General features: G+C 40.9%; 1 protein-coding gene and 1 long non-coding RNA gene across 5 annotated transcripts in view; one reads left to right on the top strand and one right to left on the bottom strand.

The window, feature by feature from the left end:
- Vps53 (vacuolar protein sorting 53) overlaps positions 1-1,344 on the top strand; it is a 236,088-nt gene extending 234,744 nt beyond the window's left edge. For both annotated transcript variants that reach the window (XM_070083203.1, XM_070083262.1), the window contains one exon: positions 607-1,344. In XM_070083203.1, the coding sequence (XP_069939304.1) occupies positions 607-870 (264 nt within the window). In that variant the 3' untranslated portion in view covers positions 871-1,344. The remainder of the gene's footprint in view (positions 1-606) is intronic.
- Positions 1,345-5,455: 4,111 nt separating this feature from the next.
- LOC138852469 (uncharacterized) overlaps positions 5,456-21,252 on the bottom strand; it is a 75,202-nt gene continuing 59,405 nt past the window's right edge. For all 3 annotated transcript variants that reach the window (XR_011391791.1, XR_011391800.1, XR_011391797.1), the window contains one exon: positions 5,456-5,946. This is a non-coding gene — a long non-coding RNA (uncharacterized lncRNA). The remainder of the gene's footprint in view (positions 5,947-21,252) is intronic.

Genomic DNA, 21,252 nt, shown 5'->3' with positions numbered 1-21,252 from the left:
CATTGACACCATGGAACATAATACTGGAAGCAACAATATTTAAAAAACACTGATATACATGATACTCAACTAGGCAAAGCTCAACCTACCTCACAACACAGGAATCATGTGATCTCATTGTCTACCTGATGTCGTCTCAAAAGAAAAAAGCATCACTTGCATTTTTTAGGTGACTATATGGCACACCTCACTTCAAGACTATACATATACTGTTTTTTTTTTTTTTTCCTTTTTTATGTTAGAAGTGATGGAGGCCCCAGGACCAAAGGTTTTGTAACAAATATGTCCTCACATGTCTTTTTACACCAAATACTAGTGTTAGAGGTTGGGGAATACACCTGCTCTTTGAAAAGGAAGTGAAGGTGATGGATGTTTTGTTGGCTAATATTAGACTTTGACATCTATCTGATTTTGGAAAAATAGCAATAGGTTGTTGTTAATTTATTTTTGTTACCCTGCCTTTGTGAGAAATACAAGCTAAGTTAAAAAAAATAAGAAGCACATACTATAACTTTATTGTTGAATTAACAAATGTTAATGCTTGTTATATTCTTTATACAAACATCCAAAATCCCATGATAAATTAATTTGTGTCTAATGATATAGGTATTGGAGATGAGAGGAGTAAAAGAGCGAGCTTCAGTGCTAGAGTTATATCGGCAGCACACTATGGGACCCTCAGTAGATTCTCCTCATCGTAACCCAACAGTTTCAAGCTCTGGTAACCAACCATTAGCAGCTCATCACTTAATCGGTCAAGCTTCATCCACAGCCAGCATAAATAGCACCTCAACTCCGAGCCCAGAACATGAAATGAGCAAGATTGCCCGTCTTGAAAGAATGTTAAAGTCTCGTAGACTCATATCTTAGGATACTAATGAGTATAACCTACTCAAAGCATTCTAAAATCCTGTATTTATTTGCTTAGGAGCAAAGTGTTATGCTTATTGGGACAGTTGAAGTGCATCTTCCAAGGTATGTTTTTCTTACTGAATGTAAATTTTTATAAGACAAAATGAACTTTAAGTAAACATTTGAACTTGGCACTTCAAAAATTGAACTCTCACAAACCTGAAGTATAAAACTAACATTAATTAAAAATTTATAACTTTCATATTCATTTATTGAGAAATGAGTCTAATATCTCAGATGTTTAACAGCCCGTATACACTAGCCAGTGCCTGCACCTATTTGTTTGACCAAAGTTAATAGAAATTACAAAGTATAATTCTGGAAATATTAGTAGTTATAAGCCTTGTGTATACATTAGTGATAGTGTGATAAATATGGATTTTTCTTGTGATGCCAAGAACTGATGTAAAATTCCATAAAATTTTTAAAGAATTTTAATTTAACCCCTGACACTTAAAAAAATAAAATAAAAAACTACAAAAACAAAAAACTTGCAAAAACATAGGAAGACTACAAGAACACTGCAAAACACTACAGAAATGATGTAAAAACAATGCAAAAGCTACCTAAACACTAGAAAACTGCAAAAACAATGCAAGAACACTACAAAACACATCAGAAACACTACAAAAAAAATACTGCAAGAACACCAAAAAAAATTACAAAAAGAACTGCAAATACAGTGGACCCCCGCCTTATGAACGCATCGAGTTACGTTAAGTCCGCCATACGAAGCATTTGATCGCAAAAATTTTGCCTCGCCTCACGATAAAAAACTCGCCTTATGTGATTCGTCCAGGATGCGTCCCACGTGTGACCTCAGCACCAGTGTTTACAAGCCAGCCAGTGCAGTCACATCTATGCATACATTCTGTACATTTCACATTATCCCAGTGATTTTAGTGCTTGTAACTGCAAAATAAGTCACCATGCACCCCAAGAAAGCTTCTAGTGCCATCTCTGTGGTAAAAAGGGGCAAGAATTAGTATGGAATTAAAATGAGATTAAGGAAATGTGTGCAAAATGGGTTCAACTGCAAACCTTTACGGATGAAAATCACTCTGACACAGCTACTGCAAGCCATGTTGGCAACCTGTACAATGACAATGTTATGGCCCATTTTAGGAAAGTCTTAAAGGAACAGGAGGTACAGAGCTCTATGGACAGATTTGTTGTGCGACAGAGGTCCAGTGACTCTCAAGCTGGTCCATGTGGCATTAAAAGAAGAAGGGAAGTAACCCCGGAAAAGGACTTGCTACCTCAGGTCCTAATGGAAGGGGATTCCCCTTCTAAATAATAACTTCCACACTCTCCACTCCTCCCATCCCATCAGTCATCGCCAAATCTTCAATAAAGGTAAGTGTCATGTATTCTATTCTTAGCAGAGTAGTAATTGTGCATGTCTTCTTCAGTTTGTGTGTATTAAAATTAATATTTCATGTGGTAAATTTTTTTTTTTTCATACTTTGGGGTGTCAGGAACGGATTAATTCGATTTCCATTATTTCTTATGGGGAATATTAATTCGGCTAACGATAATTTCGGCTTACGATGAGCTCTCAAGAACGGATTAATATCGTATGGTGGGGGTCCACTGTGTACTACAAAGCCACACTATAAAAGTAAACCAAAAGCATTGCAAAAACATTATAAAAGCACTGTAAAAATGCAATAACTGAAAAAAATTCAGAAAAAAAACCACTACAGAACACTATTAAAAACAGTTGCAAAAACACAAGAACACTACAAGAAACTGAAAACATTTGGAAAAGACTACAAAAACAATATTAAAACAAAACAAACACAAAACTCAACCAAAGCACTGAAAAAAACTGCAAAAATACTATACAACACTACAAAAATGCTATACACTACAAAACACTATAAAAACAAAAGATTAGATTTGGCCACTAAAGTGGCTAGTTTATTGTGCACCTCATATCCATCCTGTGGACGGTACTGCAAGAGCATATGGAAACACAAAAGGCCTAGGAACTAAGCCTTTTGTGTATCCTACAGTTCACTTATCTATTACAAGAAAATTTAGGAAATTTGCTTAGTATATCTGGTATCTTGTATTAATATTGGTAGAATTACCGACAATATGTTAAGGACACAAATGCAACTAATGTTACATTTTATTGTGGCAACGCTTTGCTCTCCAGGAGCTTTATCAAGCCGTTACAAACAATACATGGACACAGAGGGCATATATAAGGTATATGATAGGCACCCGTATGCTGCAGCAGTTATTTGGTTGATGTGCGCCTCAGGAGATGTGCCTGGTGTTATACTCACCCCAAGATTCTTTTCCTTGAGTGAGGTTTGTAGTCTCTGGCCCCCTAGACTGTACTCCATCTGCAGTCTTCTTTGCCCTTCCCCAATCTTCATGACTTTGCACTTGGTGGGGTTGAACTCCAGGAGCCAGTTATTGAACCAGGCCTACAGCCTGTCCAGATCCCTTTGTAATTCTGCCTGGTCCTCATCCAATTGGATTCTTCACACCATCTGCAAACTGGGACACTTTGGAGTCTATTCCTTCTGTCATGTTGTTCACAAATACCAGAAACAGCACTGGTCCTAGGACTGACCCCTGTGGAAGCCCGCTCGTCACAGGCACCTACTCTGACACCTCGCCACGTACCATTACTCACTGTTGTCTTCCTGACAGGTATTCCCTGATCCATTGCAGTGCCTTCTCTGTTATCCCTGCCTGGTCCTCCAGCTTTTGCACTAATCTCTTGTGTGGAACTGTGTCAAACACCTTCTTACAGTACAAGAAAATGCAGTCTACCCACCCCTCTCTCTCTTGTCTTATTGCTGTCACCCTCCCATAGAACTCCAATAAGTTTGTGACACAGGATTTCCTGTCCCTGAAACCGTGCTGGCTGTCGTTGATAAGCTCATTCCTTTCTAGGTGCTCCACCACTCTTCTTCTCATAATCTTCTCCATGACTTTGCATACTGTACATGTCAGTGACACTGGTCTGTAGTTTAATGCTTTGTATCTGTCTCCGTTTTAAAAAAAATTACATTTTCTGTCTTCCATATGTCAGGAAGTTGCTGTTTCGATAGACGTGTTGAAAATTGTTGTTAGGGGTACACATAGCACCTCTGCTCCCTCTCTTAGGACCCATGGAGAGATGTTATCCTGCCCCAACTCCTTTGGGTATCTAGCTCTTTTAGTAGCCTCTTCACTTCTTCCTCGGTTGTATGTAATGTGTCCAAGACTTGATGGTGTACCCCACCTCTCTGTCTTTCTGGAGTCCCTTCTGTCTCCTCTGTGAACACTACTTTGAATCTCATGTTGAGCTCCTCACATACTTCGTGTTTGTCCTTGACTGTTGTTTTCTTCCTGATGTGGCTGTACAACAGCTTTGGGTCAAATTTGACTTTTGCTGCTATGTCATTTTCATATTGTTGTTTGACCTCCCTTCTTACCTGTACATATTCATTCCTGGCTCTACAGCTTCACTCCTTACTCTCCTGGGTCCTTTGCCTTCTGTACTTCTTCCATTCTCTAGCACACTTGTTTTTGGCCTCTCTACACCTTTGGGTAGGTCTTGGTATGCATCTCTTGCGGATACAAGGAACTACTGTATTGAAACAGTAGTTATAGTAGTAGCAGCAGTAATAATAAAACAGTCGAGCACTAGTAATAGCATCAGTAGCATTAGCAGTAGTATTATGAGTAAAAGTAGTGGTAAAGTAATAATAGTAGCAGTGGTGGTAGTAGTAACAGTAATAAAAGTTATGCTGAATCAAAAGCAGCTCACATATGCTGAAGACTGATGTTTCCTCATGCTTGTTTCATTCATAACAACTTTATGTAAATTATTTACAATTAGAGTATAACGAGGTCAGTATTTCCTTACTGGGCTTGTAACACAACTGCTGTGATTGAAAGACTGATGTAAACTTGACTTTCCACCAATGTGAGCTCAGCGAGCATCTGTAAGCTCCACCCACCTAAGGTGCTGTTTAGTTCACTTTTTGTGAAATAGATGGCATACTAATGCACTTTGTAAGAATGAGTGTCTTATGTCAGTGTAATGTATGATGTCAGTGTGTCACTGTGATCAAGTTGATGTACCACACTGACATCACTGTAAACATCAACATATTGATGTTCCACACTGACATCCCTGAGGACATCAACAAGTGCCCATAATGGTGGCAGAACCACTGGAGCAGGCAGCTGAGAGAAAATAAATATGTTAGGGTGTAAAATCCTAAAAGAAAAAAAAAAAAAATCACAGTGGGCCTTTTATGGCTACCAGTCATGCACAAATTAACCGTTAAATGGTCCAAACGTATATATACGTTTTTTCAACATTTGAAAGTATGTAAAAAATTGTACATCATCTTTTTTTTTTACATCTGAAAATGTGTAAAAAACTTTTATCTACATTTTTGTTTTTGTTATATTTGAAAATATTTAAAAAAAAAAAACATAGATCTACTTTTGGAGCACTACGGATTTGAACGTCGATATATTTGGACCGTTTAAGGGTTAAGGCCTAAAAATGGCCACCATTTCTTACTGAATTCACATAGACTTTTAAGCCATTTTGGCTATGTAATTACACAAAATTTGTACATAGGAGAATGAACCTTATGATGACATTTTTGTTCAAGCTGAACCATTAATTAGTCACAAACATATTAGCTTACTGTAATTAACAGTTAAGATCTATTAAAAACTACGTAATGGATTAGCAATAAAATAATTAAGTTTTTTATCAGTGGCAAGAATTGCAAATTATACTCCATTAGGAGTGATGGCCATACATTTGGGAAAGTCTTGTGTTTAACAAACTCAAAGAGGTCAATATCTAACTTGGATGTAAAATTCAGACAAGTTGATGTTTGGAAGTCATTCTTGGCATCACACCAGTACTTTACCATGCCAACTTCATCAGTAGACACACCAACATGGAGCAGGAAGAGTGACCTAGTAGCGACCAGTGAAGGGGCAGGGCCAGGAGCTATGACTCGACCCCTGCAACCACAACTAGGTGAGTACAGCATTGTACTGTAAGAAAAAGTTCCCATTATATGGAGTTTCTATAGGATACAACTTTTTGAATAAGCACTTGTTAGCTAACACCTCAATTACTGGGAGCGCTTGAGGTTCCTAAACCTGTATTCCCTGGAACGAAGGCGGGGGAGATACATGATTATATACACCTGGAAAATCCTAGAGGGACTAGTACCGAACTTGCACACGAAAATCACTCACTACGAAAGCAAAAGACTTGGCAGACGATGCAACATCCCCCCAATGAAAAGCAAAGCAGGGGTGTCACTAGCACATTAAGAGACCATACAATAAGTGTCAGGGGCCCGAGACTGTTCAACTGCCTCCCAGCATACATAAGGGGGATTACCAACAGACCCCTGGCAGTCTTCAAGCTGGCACTGGACAAGCACCTAAAGTCGGTTCCTGACCAGCCGGGCTGTGGCTCGTACGTTGGTTTGCGTGCAGCCAGCAGTAACAGCCTGGTTGATCAGGCTCTGATCCACCAGGAGGCCTGGTCACAGACCGGGCCGCGAGGGCATTGACCCCCGGAACTCTCTCCAGGTAAACTCCAGGTAACACCTTCCACTCATACACTTGTTATTGCCCACTTTGAGCCCTATTTTTGGCCAATTCCAGTGTACTAGTCGACAAAAATCATAACTATTTTGCTAGAACTCCATTTTTTCTATCGAATGAGTACAAGAAACCACCCATTTACCGATTTCAACTATCCAATACAGTGGTCAGAATTTAGCAATTTTGCCAATCTCACACAAATTTCAAAAGATGCCAATTTCTAAATAGGGTCCAGAATAAATAAGAAAGACATTCCTGGCACTAAAATAATATTTCCTCTGTTCATTAGTCACATCCCCACGCCCCTCTTACATTCTTTTGCTTTTCACTTTGAATTTTTATTCTCACAAAAAAATAGGAGATCTACTGTTATGCAGACTACTGCATTAGTGTAGAAATGGTATAAATAATATCAGCGCACTTGTGAAAGAATATTAGACTCACCAGTTGACGTGTATTGGACGCATAGCATGATTTGTTTACTTTTGAACTTCGGTAAAAATCGAACACTTCTGCTACTTTGAGCTCAATTTCAAGATAATTTTCATTGTAAAACCAGTCAAAATCATCTCAATTTCTGTAATATGTCTTCCATTCTATAAAGTGAGACCAGGAAAACTAGAATACAATAAATGCCATACGAAAATACAGTGCAAAGTCGCTGTTTTAATCCAAAAACACGGTCAAAGTTTTTTTTCTCTCATTACGCACTGTGTGCTGCAGGATTTTTTTTATATTGTGCACACTGACCACATAGACCCATTCTTTCATATGTAGGCCAACCAGCTTTCTCACTAGATTTGAGGGCGCTAGAATTTAGGCGTACTAGTACATCATGGACATTGGTCCGTAAGCCGTACTAGTATGGCCAAAACCCTGAAAGGGTTAACAAGTTGGCCATGTCCCACTGAGGCAAGGTGACCCAAAAAGAAAGAAAATCCCCAAAACGAAAATACTTCACCTCATTCAACACTTTCACCTCACTCGCACATAATCACTGTTTTTGCAGAGGTGCTCAGAATACAACAGCTTAGAAGTATTTACGTATGAAAATACACAACATATCCCTCCAAACTGCCAATATCCCAGACCCCTCCTTTAGAGTGCAGGCATTGTACTTCCCATTTCCAGGACTCAAGTCTGGCTATAAAAAATAACAGATTTCCCTGAATCCCTTCACTTAATATTACCCTGCTCACACTCCAACAGCAAGTTTGATATTGGCCTATAATTGTTTATATCTGTTGGGTCACCACCTTTGTAATAAAAGAAGATCCAGTAACCAGCTAAGGACCCCTAACATCAAAGGTGAGACCAGTAATATCAGGAGGAAAACTTCTCTCATACTGCCAGCCAGGACACGACTCTCATCACCCACCTGCATCACCACAACACATGACAGACAACAACAAACATGGCCACTACCACAGTCCAAGATAACTCCTTCCTTGGATTTGATGTTAAGAAGATTACCGAGACCAGAAATAGCTAAACTCCTTATGATTCAGAACCAAACAATCACCAAACTAACTCAGGAAATGCAGGAGCTAAAAGCTTCCAATGCACAGTACCTCGGCAAGATCACTGCTCTAGAACATAAACTAGACACTCTGGAACAACAAAGCAACACCCACACCCAGTCCGTAGACACCATCAACACTCTAAAAGACCAAGTCACCCTACTTACTACCAACATTATAGAGGAAAGATCAAGAGTAGACCAACAACTTGCCAATGTCATCACCAACTTCCAAGGCCATAATGACCAACAACAGCTATCTGATGCTGTTGTAGTTAACAGCAAACATCTCCCACCCACAGTCACCCAAGAGACTTGCATGGAGACCACCCTACAGCTTATCAAGGACCACCTTCGCCTTAACATACGTAGTGATGACCTAAAGGATTGCAAACTGATGGGCTACCAAGCGGGTAAAAAAACGGTGCTGTTAAAATTCCAAACTAGCCTACAAAGAAACAATCTACTAAAAACATCCATTTCTATGAAAACTGATGTTTATGTCACGAGTGCCTTACCAAAACAAGACAAAATCTCCTTTATCGGCTAAGAAAATTACGCTATGCCCAAAAAATCCACCAGTGCTTTGTGAGGGATGGAAAAATCGCAGTTAGGAAACAGCCCACTGGGAAGAGATACTTCATCTCTACAGAACATGACCTTAAAACATTCCTAAGTGAGGCTGGATTACCAGAATCAGAGTAAGGTGCAGATAATACCCACTGTCCACCATTAGTGTTATACTGCCATAATTTTGTTCCCCCCAAAATTTCCAATACCCCAACTACTTTTGAATGTCACTGTTGTATTTAATGACCATTCTACCTCATAGTCTTAATTGTGTTTAATATCTACAGAATCTCTCTCCTTTTTTACATCTTACCTCTTCATTGTTCTACTTATTTTAATTGAAACTAACCATAGCTTGTCCTTCTCAGTTATTCTACCTCACTTTAAGAAATACTCTATCGCCCAATTTTATTTTAAAATCTCTATTATTGCCCAATTTTACTTGAAACTATATTGACCAACCTTATTGTAAACTTTTTATTATTGCCTATTTTTATTTTATACTTTAGTGCCCAACTTTATTGTAAACTTTTCTCTCTTATTATTGCACTATTCTAGTCTTGAGTTAATTACCCAATCTTATACTTGCCCAATTTTACCAATACTTTATTGCCCAATCTATTTTAAACTTTTTATTATTGCCCTTTTTTATTTGTAAAGTTTATTACCGAATTTTATTATATACTTTTTATAATTGCCCTGTTCTATTTTAGACTTTATCACCCAACTTTATTTTACTTTTCTTAACCTTTTGTTACCAAATTTTTAAGCTTGTATATTCAACTCCAACTTTTATATTATCCTGTGTACCGTCTTACTATCATATTATAACCAAGTCATTGCCATTTTTATTTTTGTTTTTTATTTTCTTTTGCTACCTTAAATTGTGTATTTTATCTTGTCAATTTAAATTTGGTTATACTCTAGTTCTTGTTAACAACTTATATTAGACCTTAGTGCAATTACAAGTGAGAGTCTTGTGCCATTTTAAACTAGTATTTTTTATATTATTAGATTAAACCTAGTTGTACTTTAGCTCATTCTAGCTCAATACATAGACAACACCAAATTCATTATATTAGACCTTAGTGCAATTACAAGTGAGAGTCTGGTGCTATTTTTAATTTGTATTATTATATTTTTAGTTTATACCTAGTTGTACTTTAGCTCATTCTAGCACAACACATAGACAACATCAACTTCATTATGTTTATTAGTGACTATACTCTATATGTCCAAACTTCCCACTACTACAGATATCAGTAATAGAACTCAACACACAATTCAGGATACAAATAACCACAATTTAAACCTAGAAGATGAATGATCACGTCGACTCTGATCTAAACCTCCATAATCTAACACCCAATCAAAACCTACTGGAAATTATTATTATTATTATTATAATAAAAAAGAAGCGCTAAGCCACAAGGACTATACAGCGCTGCAGGGCAGGAAGGAAGCGAGGGCATCAGGTGGCAAAAGGGAGATGGATGAGTAATAGGTTATGGATAACAGCGGGGTAGTGGATGGTGAAAGGGTAAAGGGCAGCAAGAGACTGAACTAGAAAGGGCTGAGGAGAGTGCGAAAAGTATCATCAGAGTTTGTGGAGTAAATCAGTCGTTGTCAAGAAGTCAATGAGAGAGTCAGGATTAAAGGAGGGTCCATCAGCAAGAAGGGAAGGTAAAGAGAGAGTAGTAGAAAGAAGACGACGTTGGAGGTAAATTCTGCGTGCTCGTTGATAGAGAGGGCAGTCTAACAGAATGTGGCTAATCGATACTGGAACTTGACACTGCTCACAGAGAGGAACAGGGTGCCTCTCCATGAGATACCCATGAGTAAGACGAGTGTGACCAATGCGAAGGCGGGAGAGAGTGGTCTCCCAACCTCGGCACTGATGACAAGAAGACGGCCAGTAACCTATGCTCGGTTTAATAGAATGAAGTTTGTTACCGAGCAGAGTTGACCAACGTTGTTGCCAACGGGTGCGAAGGTGGGTAGCTATTGCAGCAAAATAGTCCAGAAATGGAACACCTCTATAGGAAATTGGTAGGTCATGTACTGCTGACCACGCAGCAGTGTCTGCCTGTTCATTGCCCTGTACGTCGACATGACCAGGGACCCAACAAAAAACAATATCTTTATGTTTGGTAGAGATACGGCGTAGCCAAAGTTGGATACGGAGAACTAGGGGATGAGATGTATCAAATTTTCGTATAGCCTGTAGAGCACTAAGGGAGTCTGAGACTACTACAAATGATGACACAGGCATAGATGCGATACGAATAAGTGCTGCAAGAATGGCATACAGTTCAGCAGTAAAAATGCTAGCTGAAGATAGTAAATGCCCCCGCACGACGCTGTCCGGAAACACGGCATTAAGAACATACGTATCCAAGCGTAGTAAGGGGTCTATGGTAGAATGACCCTTACGAAAGCCATATTGACTAGCAGAGAGACTGTTGTGTGTGTCTCTAAATACCACATTAAACGTCGATTTACGAGACGTTCCATCACTTTGCAAACTGCACTAGTAAGAGCGATGGGACGATAGTGGGAGGCATCATGTCCTGTAGTACCCGGTTTGCGGAAAGGGAGAACAATGGCAGATTTCCACAGCTGGGAAAGAACTCCTTGTGCCCAAATAAGATTGAAGAGGTGTAAGAGGACTACAAGGGCTGACCGATGTAAATGTTGTAACATACGAATATGAAAGTCGTCAGGCCCAGCTGCCGATGATCGGCAAGCTGAGAGCGTTGCCTCTAGTTCTTGAAATGTAAAAGGCACATTATACTGTTCTTCTCTGAGAGAAGAAAAGTCCAAGGGTACTAACTCTCTGGCAGACTTTGAGGAAAGAAACGAGGGGCATAGATGGAGCCCTCGGGAAATACGGACCAGATGTGTGCCAAGTTCAATGGCAACGTCGAGAGGGTTTGCTACATCAACACCAGCGACCCGTAGAACAGGAGCCGGGTCAGGAGAGTATTTACCACTCAATTTCCTCACTTTTTTCCAGACTGCACTCATAGAAGAAGCAGAGGTGATGGTGGAAACATAGTCTCGCCAACAAGTGCGTTTAGCTTCATGGATGACACGGCGAGCGATCGCACGCTTATGCTTAAAATCAAGAAGTCTCTCAGCGGTTCTATTGTACCGGTACCTGCCCCATGCAGTGCATTTCAAATGTACTGCATGAGCACAAGCAGGAGACCACCAAGGCACGCACTTCTGAGAATGGCTGCCTGAGGTTTGGGGTATAGAATGAGAAGCTGCGGTATAAACTGACGTCGAGAAGATGTGTAGGAGCTCATCAATGGAGGATGAAGAAGGAACCTCACTAAAAGCAGTGAGGTGTGAGTAAAGAGCCCAATTTGCCCGATCAAATTGCCAGCGAGGGCTACGGAAAGGTGGTGAATAGGAAGGAGAAGTAAGAATGATCGGGAAATGATCGCTGTCATGTAAGTCCGGTAGAACAGACCAGGTGAAGTCTAGTGCAGTGGAGGAAGAGCAGACTGATAGATCGATGCAAGAGAGAGTATGAGTACGAGGATCAAAATGGGTGGAAGTACCCGTATTTAAAACATGGAGGGGGTGAGAGGCGAGAAAAGCCTCCAACTGGATGCCACGTGAGTCACAATGAGACTCCCCCCAGAGGAAATGGTGGGCATTAAAATCACCAAGTAACAGAAGTGGTGGTGGTAAGGATGAAACAAGAAAGGCAAAGTCTGGGATAGAAAATGCTCGAGAAGGAGAGAGATATAAAGAACATATTGTAAACCACTTATTCAAGTGGATACGGGCTGCAGTGTAATGCAGCGAGGTATGGACAAATAGTTGACAGTACGGAATATCATTGCGTAGAAGAAGGGCACTTTCATTAAAGGTCCCATCTGAGAAAGGATCCGAAGAATACAATAAATTATAGCCTGAGATAGGTTGGAAAACAGCCAAGTGTAATTTTGGTTCTTGTAAGCAAGCACCAACAGGGGAAAACCTGGAAAGCAACATCTGAAGCTCACCCCGATTACCCCTGAGGCCGCGGATATTCCACTGTAAATAGGCCATGATTGGCGATGAAGAAAATACCAGGAATCTGTAGGTAAAGGCACCTACGGACTAGAGGGGTTAGAAAAGTCAACATGTGGTGGCATTGGAAGACGTTCAAGCAGCGAAGGAACGGAGCGTTGCGAAGAATGGTGTTGTGAAGATGGAGGAGAGGGAAGAGAAGGAACAGGAAGTGAATCAGTGTCCAGTGAAGGTTTAGTCTCTGCAATATATTCTGAAATGGCTTCAAGTGTTTCTGAATTCAAAGATGTATGGGAGACCATATTGTAGATAGAAGGAGGAGGGTGAGTAAAGATTGGGACAGTAATGGACTGTACCAAAGTAGTGGGGGAGGGAAGAGTGTAAGGGACTGGAGATGAAGTGTGGGGGGGGACAGAAGAGGCAGAAACCTGGGAGGTGGCAGAAGAGGGAGAAACTTGGGAGGGGACGGGGGTGGAAGGCATAGTACGAGGAGGAGGGTGAATCTCCACACTTGTAATAGAGCCAGAGAGAGGGGAAGAACTAGGTACAGAGACTGGAAAGGTAAAGTGTGGAGGTGGAAGAAGGGAAGGAAGGGGCAAAGAAGATTTGAGCAATGTGGATTTTTTGGACTTCTGAGAAGTAGAGGGGCGATTGGTATTAGGTGTCGTACAAGGTCTTGTCGATACTGGGGCTTGTGAGGAAGGACGCGTAGATGTGAGAACAGACTGAGTTGTAGTCGGGACGTCAGAGCCAAGGACAGCAAAAGGATTAGATGCCGGAGTGGCTATGGGAGGGGTAACAACAGAGGAGGCTGCAGAAGATGGGACCCCAGAAGTAGGGGGATGTTTGGAAACACGAGAATAAGAAACACGGGGTAGTCTCCCTTGGAGGCGGAGATGAGTAACTGCCATAGCAAAAGGGAGACCTTCTGCCTCTTTGAGGCAACGGATTTCACGTTCATTTAAGTAGACCTGGCAACGGCGGGAGTACGAAGGGTGAGCTTCATTACAATTAAGGCAAGATGGAGGTTGACTGCAAGATGTATTAGAAGGGTCGTCGGCACCACAGACTGGGCATTCGGCCATAGATCTGCAATATTTCGCTGGGTGACCAAAACGCCAGCAATTTCTACATTGTTGCGGTGTAGGTATCACCTTTCGAACTTGTAACCGATGTCCCGCGACATACACAGAGGACGGGAGTTCTCGGCTGTCAAAAGTTAAACGAGCCACATTGCAAGGGTAACATCTCCGCCCCCGGGCAGGAAGGACATAAGTGTCTACTTTGAGGATTGGGAGATCCTGGAGTTCCAGCTGTTCAAAAATGTCATTGCCACATGACTGGAAATTCTGTTGGACTATGGTATGGGGCAGAATGACAGTACCACTACAAGAATTGAGAGAAAGATGTTTTTCAATAGTGATAGGAGTAGTATCGATATTCGAAAGGAGAAAAAGATCATGAGCTTGGGTAGCATTCTGGACAGTGACGATGCACGTACCGCTCTTGAGAGCATGAAATGAAATATCTCTACCAACATGACGCAGGAGCGCTTTGCCAATACAGTGGACCCCCGCATACCGGACGCATTGCATAACGTACAATCCGCATACCGGACGCTTTGATCGCTAAAATTTTGCCTCGCATACCGCCCAAAAACCCGCTCACCGCCCTTCGTCCGAGACGCGTCCAATGTGCGGCCTGAGCCAGCCTCATATGTTCCGCCGGTGGCATTGTTTACCAGCCAGCCTCCGCGGTAACATCCAAGCATACAATCGGAATATTTCGTATTATTACAGTGTTTTCGGTGCTTTATCTGGAAAATAAGTGACCATGGGCCCCAAGAAAGCTTCTAGTTCCAACCCTACAGCAATAAGGGTTAGAATTCCAATAGAGATGAAGAAAGAGATCATTGATAAGTATGAAAGTGGAGTGCGTATCGCCGACCTGGTCAGGTTGTACAAGAAACCCAAATCAACCATCTCTACTATTGTGGGCAACAGAAAGGCAATCAAGGAAGCTGTTCTTGCCAAAGGTTTAACTGTGTTTTCGAAACAGAGATCGCAAGTGATGGAAGATGTTGAGAGACTCTTATTGGTGTGGATAAATGAAAAACAGCTAGGAGAAGATAGCGTTTCTCAAGCGATCATAAGCGAAAAGGCTAGGAAGTTGCATGAGGATTTAATTAAAAAAAGGCCTGCAACTAGTGATGATGTGAGTGAATTTAAGGCCAGCAAAGGTTGGTTTGAGAGATTTAAGAAGCGTAGTGGCATACATAGTGTGATAAGGCATGGTGAGGCTGCCAGTTCGGACCACAAAGCGGCTGAAAAATATGTGCAGGAATTGAAGGACTGAAACCTGAACAAGTGTTTAATTGTGATGAAACAGGCCTGTTTTGGAAGAAAATGCCAAGCAGGACCTACATTACTCAGGAGGAAAAGGCACTCCCAGGACATAAGCCTATGAAAGACAGGCTTACTTTGTTGATGTGTTCCAATGCTACTGGTGATTGCAAAGTGAAGCCTTTATTAGTGTATCACTCTGAAACTCCCAGACCATTCAGGCAAAAGAATGTCCTCAAGGAAAATTTGTGTGTGCTGTGGAGGGCAAACAGTAAGGCATGGGTCACTAGGGACTTTTTCTATGACTGGTTACACCATGCATTTGCCCCCAATGTGAAAGATTACCTAACTGAAAAGAAATTAGAACTTAAGTGCCTCCTGGTGTTAGACAATGCCCCTGGTCATCCTACAGACGTGGCAGAGCGACTTTATGGGGACATGAAATTCATTAACATCAAGTTTTTGCCTCCTAATACCACTCCTCTCCTGCAGCCCATGGACCAGCAGGTTATTGCAAACTTCAAAAAACTGTACACAAAAGCTCTGTTTGAAAGGTGCTTTGTAGTGACCTCAGAAACTCAACTGACTCTAAGAGACTTTTGGAGAGATCACTTTAATATCCTCAATTGTATAAACCTTATAGGTAAGGCTTGGGAGGGAGTGACTAAGAAGACCTTGAACTCTGCTTGGAAGAAACTGTGGCCAGAATGTGTAGACAAAAGGGATTTTGAAGGGTTTGAGGCTAACCCTGAGAGGAGTATGCCAGTTGAGGAATCAATTGTGGCATTGGGGAAGTCCTTGGGGTTGGAGGTTAGTGGGGAGGATGTGGAAGAGTTGGTGGAGGAGGACAATGAAGAACTAACCACTGATGAGCTGATAGATCAACTTCAACAGCAAGAGGCCAGACCTGAGGAAACTGGTTCAAAGGAGGGGAGAGAGAAATTGAAGGAATTGCCTACTACAAAGATTAAGGAAATCTGTGCAATGTGGCTGAAAGTGCAAACCTTTATGGATGAAAATCACCCTCACACAGCTATTGCAAGCCGTGCTGGTGACTATTACACTGACAATGTTGTGAAACACTTTAGGGAAGTCATAAAGGAACGAGAGGTACAGGCCAGTATGGACAGATATGTTGTGCGAAAGAAGTCCAGTGACTCTGAAGCTGGTCCTAGTGGCATTAAAAGAAGAAGGGAAGTAACCCCAGAAAAGGACTCGACACCTCAAGTCTTAATGGAAGGGGATTCCCCTTCTAAACACTAACACTCTCTCTCCCCTCCTCCCATTCCATCAATCATCACCAGATCTTCAATAAAAGTAAGTGTCATGTAATTGTGCATGACTTTTTCAGTTTGTGTGTATTAAAATTAACATTTCATGTGGTAAAATTTTTTTTTTTCATACTTTTGGGTGTCTTGCATGGATTAATTTGATTTCCATTATTTCTTATGTGGAAAATTCATTCGCATACCGAACATTTCGCATAACAGCCAGCCCTCTTGCACGGATTAAGGTCGCTATGCGGGGGTCCACTGTACTATGGTCAGAAAGGTAGGCAGAAGAAGAAGTCGGTCTTAAAGTAAAGAATTTAGTCCATTGTGTGGTCCAAAAATGAGCGTGGAGAGGGAGTGCCTGACATGTTGGTCTTTTCTGAGTAGAATGGGAAGGTAATGAAGGAGCATCATCAGGAGATTGACGTTGGCGTTTAGGAGTAGGACCGGAGTTGGTCCGGCGTGAAATAGGCGGGCGATTCGAAAATTGCCGTACCGTAGAGGGAGAAGCCGGAAGCATAGTCAAAGGAGAGCGGAGTTCAGACAAATCGAAGGAGTCAGTCGAAGCCCCGGTACCTGAAGCGGGTGAGGAAACAGCACCAGCAAGAGGTACAGGGGCATCAGGAGTGTCCGAAGAGTGGTCTAAACACAAGGCAGGGTCAGAATGGGGTGTGGTATCAAGAAGGGGCCCGGGGGTAGTGGGTTCATGGATTGGGTTCTCCATGGTTAGGTTACTCCTTTGCTTTTTGTTTTTAAGAAAAAAAAAAGAAAGAAGAAAAGAAAATAAAAATAAAAAAAAGAATAAAAAAAGGGGGGAGCGGGGAGGAATAGTTCCCAGGAGGAATGAAAGGGCCGGAAATCTCCCTCTGCGCCCAAGAGGACCTCAGCACCGCTAGTAGCGCAGATGCAGCATGGAACCCGTGCCATACCCTACCCTTCATGCTAGTAAACCAGCAATCCGGGATAGCAACCTCACATCTGCCGAGCTACCTTGGTGGACAAAAGAGAGGGCGGCCGGATATCCACCACAAAGCATACCTCCTTCGGCCACCACCCCCGGAATCCGAAAGGTGGCTTCCAGAGATACACCCGTCGCCCGAAAGACACCCAAAGCTACTCCGGGATACCGGAGAGGGATCGGGACATTCCCAGGCAATCCAGATTCCACGGCAAACTACGCCACCGCCAAGAACCTCAACGGAATGGGATGGACCCCGGTGTCCTTTCCCCTACCTAGGAACTAGCGTGCCTGTGGGAGAAATCCCAAAGGCCAAAAAGAGGAAGGGCAAAAGGGAGGGGTGGGGAGGAGGAGGAGGAATGGAAAAAGGGGAGGATGGGATAGGGGAGGGGAGAATGGGGGGTAATTAGGTTCGGTCTGAGGAAGAAGACCGACAGGGCTAATTCCTCAGACCAAGAGCCTCTTCACCACGCCAAGGAGCCCCCCTTGAAGAGGATAATATTGTCAAATTGTCAAACTAAGCACTAAACCTGGACCAAGGAAAGATGCGTATGTGTGTGCATAGTGAATAAAAGTCGAGGTTTGTAACATTTATACTGAAAAGATGTCCACCCAGAGATGTCGAGTTTAAATTCAGTGGCGGCTCATGCGGGGGTGCTGTGGAACTGCAGCACCCGCTATTTTCACTCAGTATTATCGATAACATTCAATACTATGTCTTTTTTTTTTTTTTTTCCTTTAAATCTTTCTTTATACTTGTACATTATATAATCAAAGAGCTAAAGAAAATAGGGGGTCCTGCAGAACCCCTGCATGAGCCGCCTCTGCTTAAATTCCTTTCCACATCCACTGCTCGGTAACCTACACTGACGCTACTGTCAGTGATAGTAGTGTCAGTTGTGTGTTTATTATTAACTTAGTTGATTCCTGAAGACCAGTCAATACATGCAGTGTTTACATATGCTGCTATGTATGACCATTTATTTAACTATTTATGTGTATGTTTACTAGAATAAACAGGCTGAGTGACTTGACTTATTGACTTGACTGACTTACTAATTGGACTGACTGACCTACTAAGTGACTGTACTGACTTGACTGACTGGCTCTACTGACTTACTGATCAATCAATCAAGTTTATTCTCTATAAGGATTACAATGTGGGGTTTAGAGATTTTGGATATTGTGTGGTTTACATGTTATAAAATACTGATTACAGAGGGGGCCACTAGGACACCTAGCATGGCTAGGCATTTTGGGCAGACTTAGATTAATTCTTAACTCTAAATTATTACAAATTATGGAGTAAGTTGGTATTATGGGTAAGTGACTAAATTATAGTTTGTGAGTTTAGCAATGTGAATGCTTTTGTTTTGGCACAATACATAGTTTCTATATTGGAGTATCACAGGCAAATTTATGACTAGTTAGGATTCATTATTTTAAGATTAAGATTCGTATTTCTGTGTTTATAGTCAAATGGGTGAGTGAGTGTAAGTGTGAACCACCAGGTGGTTTTCATGCAGTTAGTTGACGGGGTGTATCAAGGAGATAAAATGTTTTCTAACGGTAGTTTTGAAGGTGATGAATGTGTTTGCAGTTCTAGAGTTTTCAGGTAGGGTGTTCCAGATTTTAACCCTTTGAGGGTTGACAGGCCCTCTCCAAAACTTGTTCTCAGGGTCGGCCAAATTAAAAAAAAAAATTATGAAAAAATAGAGAATCTTTTCCCGATCATAATGACACCAAAAGTATGAAATTTGATGGAAAACTTGTGGAATTATGCTCTCACGAAGTTTGTGGTCTCGACGATGTTTACGCATCGGCGATTTTGCCCACTTTGAGCCCTATTTTTGGCCAATTCCAATGTACTAGTCGACAGAAATCATAACTATTTCGCTAGAACTCCATTTTTTCTATCGAATGAATACAAGAAACCACCCATTTACCAATTTCAACTATCCAATAAAGTGGTCAGAATTTAGCAATTTTGCCAATTTCACACAAATTTTAAAAGATGCCAATTTCCGAATAGGGTCTAGAATAAACAAGAAAGACATTCCTGGCACTAAAAAAACAAGTTCTCTGTTTGTTAGTCACATCCCCAGGCCCCTCTTATATTTCTTTGGCTTTCCACTTTGAATTTTTATTATTACAAAAAATAGTAGATTTACTGTTATGCAGACTGCTGCATTAGTGTAGAAATGGTATAAATAATATCAGCGCACTTTTGAAAGAATATTAGACTCACCAGTTGACGTGTATTTGACACTTGGCATGATTTGTTTACTTTTGAACTTTGATAAAATTGAACATTTCTGCTACTTTGCGCTCAATTTCAAGGTACTTCTCTTTGTAAAACCAGTCAAAATCATCTCAAATTTTGTAATATGTCTTCCATTCTATAAAATGAGACCAAGAAAAGTAGAATACAACAATAAATACCATACAAAAATACAGTGCAGAGTAGCTGTTTTACTCCAAAAATACGGTCAAAATTTTTTTTTTATTACGCACTGTGTGCTGCAGGATTTTTTTTATACTGCGCACACTGACCACATAGACCCATTCTTTCATATGTAGGCCTACGAGCTTTCTCTCACCAGATTTGAGGGCACTAGAATTTAGGCGTACTAGTACGTCAAAAACCCTGGGTCGTAAGCCATACTAGTACGGCCGAAACCCTCAAAGGGTTAAGGCCTTTGACATACACTGAATTTCTGTAAAGGTTTAGTCGGACACGGGGAATGTCATAGAGATGTTTGTGTCTGGTGTTATGCCTGTGGGTCCTGTTACAATTATCAAGAAAGCATTTTAGGGGAAGGTTAATATTGGAATTTAACTTCCTGTAGATGTAGATTGCACAGTACTAAGTGTGGATGTTCTGAACAGGGAGTAAGTTTAGATCTATGAAGAGTGGGTGGGAGATTATTGCCAGGGATGGGACTGACTGACTTACTATAGTGACTTGACTTCCTGACTGGACTAAGTGACTTACTGACTTGACTAACTATAGTTAGTGAATACCGATAGACTAAGGGTCGATGAGAAATGAGATGCTTGATGCTGAGATGCACTGCCGTTTCCACGACTAAACTTCCGGTACAGCTTACAATACTGACTGGTTGGAGAGCTGGTCATAAGTCTGAGTGATCTTTAAACAGGTAGGTTGTTATATGAGGAGTACTTGTATTATATAACTTTAACATTGTTACTCATAAAGACCACAATACAAAAAAAAAAAAAAAAAAAAAAAAAAAAAAAAGTCACGAAAAATGGAATATAAAACTAACAGAAAACTGCCAAAGATTTATATCATTATATGAGCACTTTCAAATGCAGTGGAACCTCGGCTTATGAACTTAATCCGTTCCGTGACCTTGTTCGTATCCTGATTTGTTTGTATGCTGAGTCAATTTTCATTTAAATTAACTGAAAAGCCATTAATCCTTTCCAGTGGAATTCCTGCTCTCAGAGGGAGTAAAAATGCACTTAAATATAGAGCTAATATCAACTCTATGGCTTATTTATCTATCACAATTGCTCTAATATGACAATCCTTGTGGCTTGGCGCTTCTTTTTGATTATAATAATAATCTAATATGACATAATAAACAATATAAAAAAACATAGAAACCTGATATATACTCTAGAATAAAATATGTCATTACGTGGCAAGAGGAGGCGGCTATAACTGCTCCCGTATTGTTGTGGTATTCACTGCCATCTAGTGATGGCCTTTTGAAGCCGTCTATTATTATAATTATTATAGTACATTATTATTATATACGTATTATTATTATATTGATTCAGGCTTAATTTAGGGAACTGGAACACAGATCCAATTCCATAGATCAAGAGCCCCTCACCATGTACATACTACTACTACTAATAATAATACATAATAATAATAATAATAATAACAACAGTAGTGAGAAACTTCAAAAGGCTGCCAGTAGTTGGCACCACCATCAGCAAAACTTTCGTAACCACTACTTTTCACCTGTCTAGACGTAAGTAGTCTATAAGTATTAGGTTAAGTCTGCCTGAAATGCCTCG

The sequence above is a fragment of the Cherax quadricarinatus genome, chromosome 1 (genome assembly GCF_038502225.1).
Source record: "Cherax quadricarinatus isolate ZL_2023a chromosome 1, ASM3850222v1, whole genome shotgun sequence".
Classification (NCBI taxonomy): domain Eukaryota; kingdom Metazoa; phylum Arthropoda; class Malacostraca; order Decapoda; family Parastacidae; genus Cherax; species Cherax quadricarinatus.
This window is presented reverse-complemented; position numbering and strand designations above follow the sequence as displayed.